The 3,717-nt window shown below is 45.8% G+C and overlaps 1 protein-coding gene across 1 annotated transcript in view; it reads left to right on the top strand.

Moving 5' to 3' along the window:
- The first annotated feature begins 41 nt into the window (after positions 1 to 41).
- Positions 42 to 3,717, top strand: part of MRPL3 (mitochondrial ribosomal protein L3) — a 45,230-nt gene continuing 41,554 nt past the window's right edge. Inside the window, exons 1-3 of the mRNA XM_004704178.2 lie at positions 42 to 121; positions 1,855 to 2,039; positions 3,254 to 3,345. Coding sequence (XP_004704235.1) covers positions 42 to 121; positions 1,855 to 2,039; positions 3,254 to 3,345 — 357 coding nt within the window. The remainder of the gene's footprint in view (positions 122 to 1,854; positions 2,040 to 3,253; positions 3,346 to 3,717) is intronic.

The raw sequence follows: 3,717 nt of genomic DNA, 5'->3' as shown, positions 1-3,717 counted from the left end.
CGCTGGGAGCTGTCGTAGGCGGGGTGCTCCGCAGCCACGCCATGCCGAGCTGGAGGCTGCTGGCGCAGGCCAGCACCCACGTGCTGGGCCGCGGTGTCGGCGCCCGGGGCTCGGGGCTCAGGTGGGTGTGGGCGAGAGACGGGTGGCGGGGGTGCAGGACCCTCACTACCGCCGCGCCTCTTTGGGCAGCAGCGTGGCTAGAAGCCGAAGTTGGAGGAGAGAGAAGGGCTGTGGCCAGACTTAGGGCACCAAGGGATAAGTTCACCTTAAAGGTCAGAGTGTCCTGGAGTCGAACGGGTGTTCGTTGTGGTTGCTGAGTTTTTCCCCAGTGCTTATGAGCCAGTGCCTGCCAAAGAACTCCACCATCGACGATACTGTTGCCTTCTAATCAGCGTTTCCTACCAGCTAATCACTCTGATAAGTGCATGGGGAATCTTATCGTATTCGTGTGAGCAAATTCTCATAGCCTGTTTTACTAATTGTAACATCTTGTAAGTAAGCAAAGTGGAACGGAGGGGAAGTCACTTCCCCTAGGCCGTCAATTAAGGGACATTTTTTACTGTAACCTGGTTCTCCCTGACTAGAAAGGGAATAAGACTGCAGGAACTGGATTTCTCCTGAGATCTGAAGCACAAGAAGTCCTCCCAGGACTTTAGCCTCCTTCCCAGGCTAAACCCACCGAAAGCTTTCTGGGTGCCTTCAGCTGGTCACAATGGGGTGCTAAGAGATAGAGACGATGTCTCTTGTGGATGTTTTCACTTTGCACAACCACTTGCTTCACTGTGAGCCGAGGCCGTGTCATGTAGAAAGGAGGTTTTGCCATTTCCACTTGCAGAGGGGGTGGGTGAAGGGGTGGCATTAAAGCCCACTTCCTGGTGAGCTCATAACACCTGGCAGCTGTACAGGAGAAAGATGAGAGGAGAGATTTGCAGTCGGCTCTGTCCTCCCATAGGGTCACTGTTGACTTGATGGCAATGAGTTTGTTTGTCTTGTTTTTCTGATGAGTTAGAGGAGTGCTGGTGGCACAGTGCGTTAGGCCTGGGGTAGTTAGTCACAAGGTCAGTAGTTCGAGACTGCCAGCGGCTCTGCAGGAGAAAGATAAGGCGTTCTACTTCCTTAAAGGTTTACAGTATCAGGTACCCCCTGGGGCAGTTCTCCTCTCTCCTGTAGTGCTTTGTGTTAGAATCTGCTTCGTGGCACTGGATTTGATATGAGTTTGGTTCTGATGAGCTAGTGGTTTTTCATGTATATAGGTAGGACACTGTTAGGAATCTCTAACCAAAAGGCCAAGATGAAGAACTTTTCCCTCCAAACTCGAACTGCCATTGAGTTAGTTCTGATTCATAGGACAGTGAAATCTTCCCCTGGGGTGTCAGAGGCCTTAGAAAAGCCTCATCTTTTCCCCAGCAGTGGCTGATGGGCTTGAACTGCTGACCTTGTGATTAGTAGCCCAATACACCATCTCTCAACTCATTGCCATCCAGTCGATGATGATTCATAGAGAATCCACGGGAGAGAGTAGAACTGTGCCTGTGCGTTTTCAAGGCTGTCATCTCTATGGGAGTAGAAAGCCTTACCTTTCTTCCGCAGAGCAGCTGGTGTTTTCAACTGCTGACCTTGCAGTTAACAAACTAACACATGACCAATGCCACCTGAGCTCCAAGTTTCCCTCCGGGATGATCTTCACAGTGAAAATGAGAACAGCATTATTTCAAGGATTGTTGGGCGGGGGTAGACATGTATAGTATCCAAAGGCATTGGCTATACGTTGCAGCTCATGTGTCCTCTCTTCCTTGTGTGAAATAAGGGAAACCTAAATTGTATATTCTTGCATTGGCTTCTTATTTTTTACAGAACAAACGAATGGCTTTTCGTTAGAAGTCTCCAGAGCAAGAGTAGCACTTGGTGGAATGAACATCTTTCTGAAGAAAACCTCCCATTTATTAAGCAGTTGTTCTCCGAGGAGAACAAAGCCCAACTAGAAAGTAAACTGTGTCCTCTGAAAGATGAGCCATGGCCTATACATCCTTGGGCACCAGGTAGTCATTTTTCATTTGATGAGCTCTCATCTGGTAGTTGGTGTGTGGCTGGGCACATTCAAAATCACGTAACGACTGCTTAGTAAATATGTCCTCTGGAACGTGTCTCGCTTGTCTTAATGTATCTGTTTGACTCTGGTTTGGTGTGCACCTTTATTTCCATCCTCATACTCTACTCTAAGCGAATGCCTAATAACATAAAACTTTCCTCAAGAAGCCGTTTTATCGGTGAAAGAGGAGTCATTCTGCGTATAGTCTGTTTACTTCAGATTTTAAAAATGTAAAGTAAATCAAGAAAGAAAGCCTAGAATGTGCTCTGAACTACAGTTTCTTGAGCAGATGTTGTGGTTGGGCTGCTGTGGCACTATGGGTTTACTCAGCATAACTACAGAAGCAGCTGTGTGCCAATGAGTCGTCAGACCCACGTGCAGCTTGACGACAAAGAAAAAGACCTCTCCTGTGCAGCAGGTGGTCTCTGAATGGGCTTTACAGCAACAGCTGGATTGCCTAAATTAGGACTTAGTAGAACACCTTTACCAATTTATCCAGTAAATCTGAGTGTGGGGTAGAGGCTGGCATATCTGAGCAACATAACCACTGAAGGCATTCCTAGAGCTCCAGTTAATGTCTTAGAATGTGCATGGTAGAAGTTTACCAATGAATGAATTAGATCAGGGGTCCTCAAACTGCGGCCCGCCGAGGACATTTATCCGGCCCATCAGGTGTTTTAGCCCCGTTTTGTTTTTTACTTCAAAATAAGATATGTGCAGTGTGCATAGGAATTTGTTCATAGTTTTTTTTAAACTATAGTCCGGCCCTCCCAATGGGTCTGAGAGACAGTGAGCTGGCCACCTGTTTAAAAAGTTTGAGGACCCTTGAATTAGCTATTAATCGATGCCAGGAAAGCCTAGTGATGCATTTGTTATGTAACTGAAATACAATGGTCTGTTTCCTTTTTTGTGTACAGTTCTCTTGTGATTGTTTTTACCATTATTGTTCATTTTACCAGTATTGATTAAACAGTATATTGCATGAGGCATGTTTGAGGCACATATCTCTAAAGAACAGTTGTGTTTGTCTCCTTGAAAACATGAATCTATCATCATGTTTCTTATGTGTCTGCTGTCTGTATAGAAACCGTGGCAGGAAGCCTTGTGTCGTGTTGGGAGATGTTGAAGAAGCCTGGTTCACGTGCGTTTGTCTTTGCCTGTCAGGTTCTTCTAGGGTCGGCCTCGTTGCACTGAAGCTGGGCATGATGCCTTTATGGACCAAAGACGGTCAGCAGCATGTGGTCACATTACTGCAGGTAAGAAAGAACGGGGAGAGACGTGTGTTATCGTATGGCGATGGAAAGAGTAATGTCAAGCATAAATATAAAATCACTTTACTTGACAATTTCATTGAGTTCTCTTAACGCTGATCTTAGTGGCACCCTTGTTTTTTAAAAAAAAAAAAGTTTTAGTATCATATAATTCACATACTATACAATTTTTGTCATTGTCTTTTTGTTTTGTTTTCTTTTGCTCTGTAGTGTTTTTGTGCATATTATTATCTCTGCAGGTCTATCTAGATAAGATAGGCTGGATAAACAATCTGGAGGAGAAAACAACGGACCGGTTCTGAGGAGACATGGGAGAGGGGGAGGTGGGGGAAAGGAAGTGGTGTTAACAAACCCAGG

This window comes from Echinops telfairi, unplaced genomic scaffold (genome assembly GCF_000313985.2).
Source record: "Echinops telfairi isolate 266 unplaced genomic scaffold, ASM31398v2 ScPeMD7_7420;HRSCAF=8458, whole genome shotgun sequence".
Taxonomy (NCBI): domain Eukaryota; kingdom Metazoa; phylum Chordata; class Mammalia; order Afrosoricida; family Tenrecidae; genus Echinops; species Echinops telfairi.
Note: the sequence above shows the minus strand (reverse complement) of the source record. Positions and strands in the feature narration are given on the sequence as shown.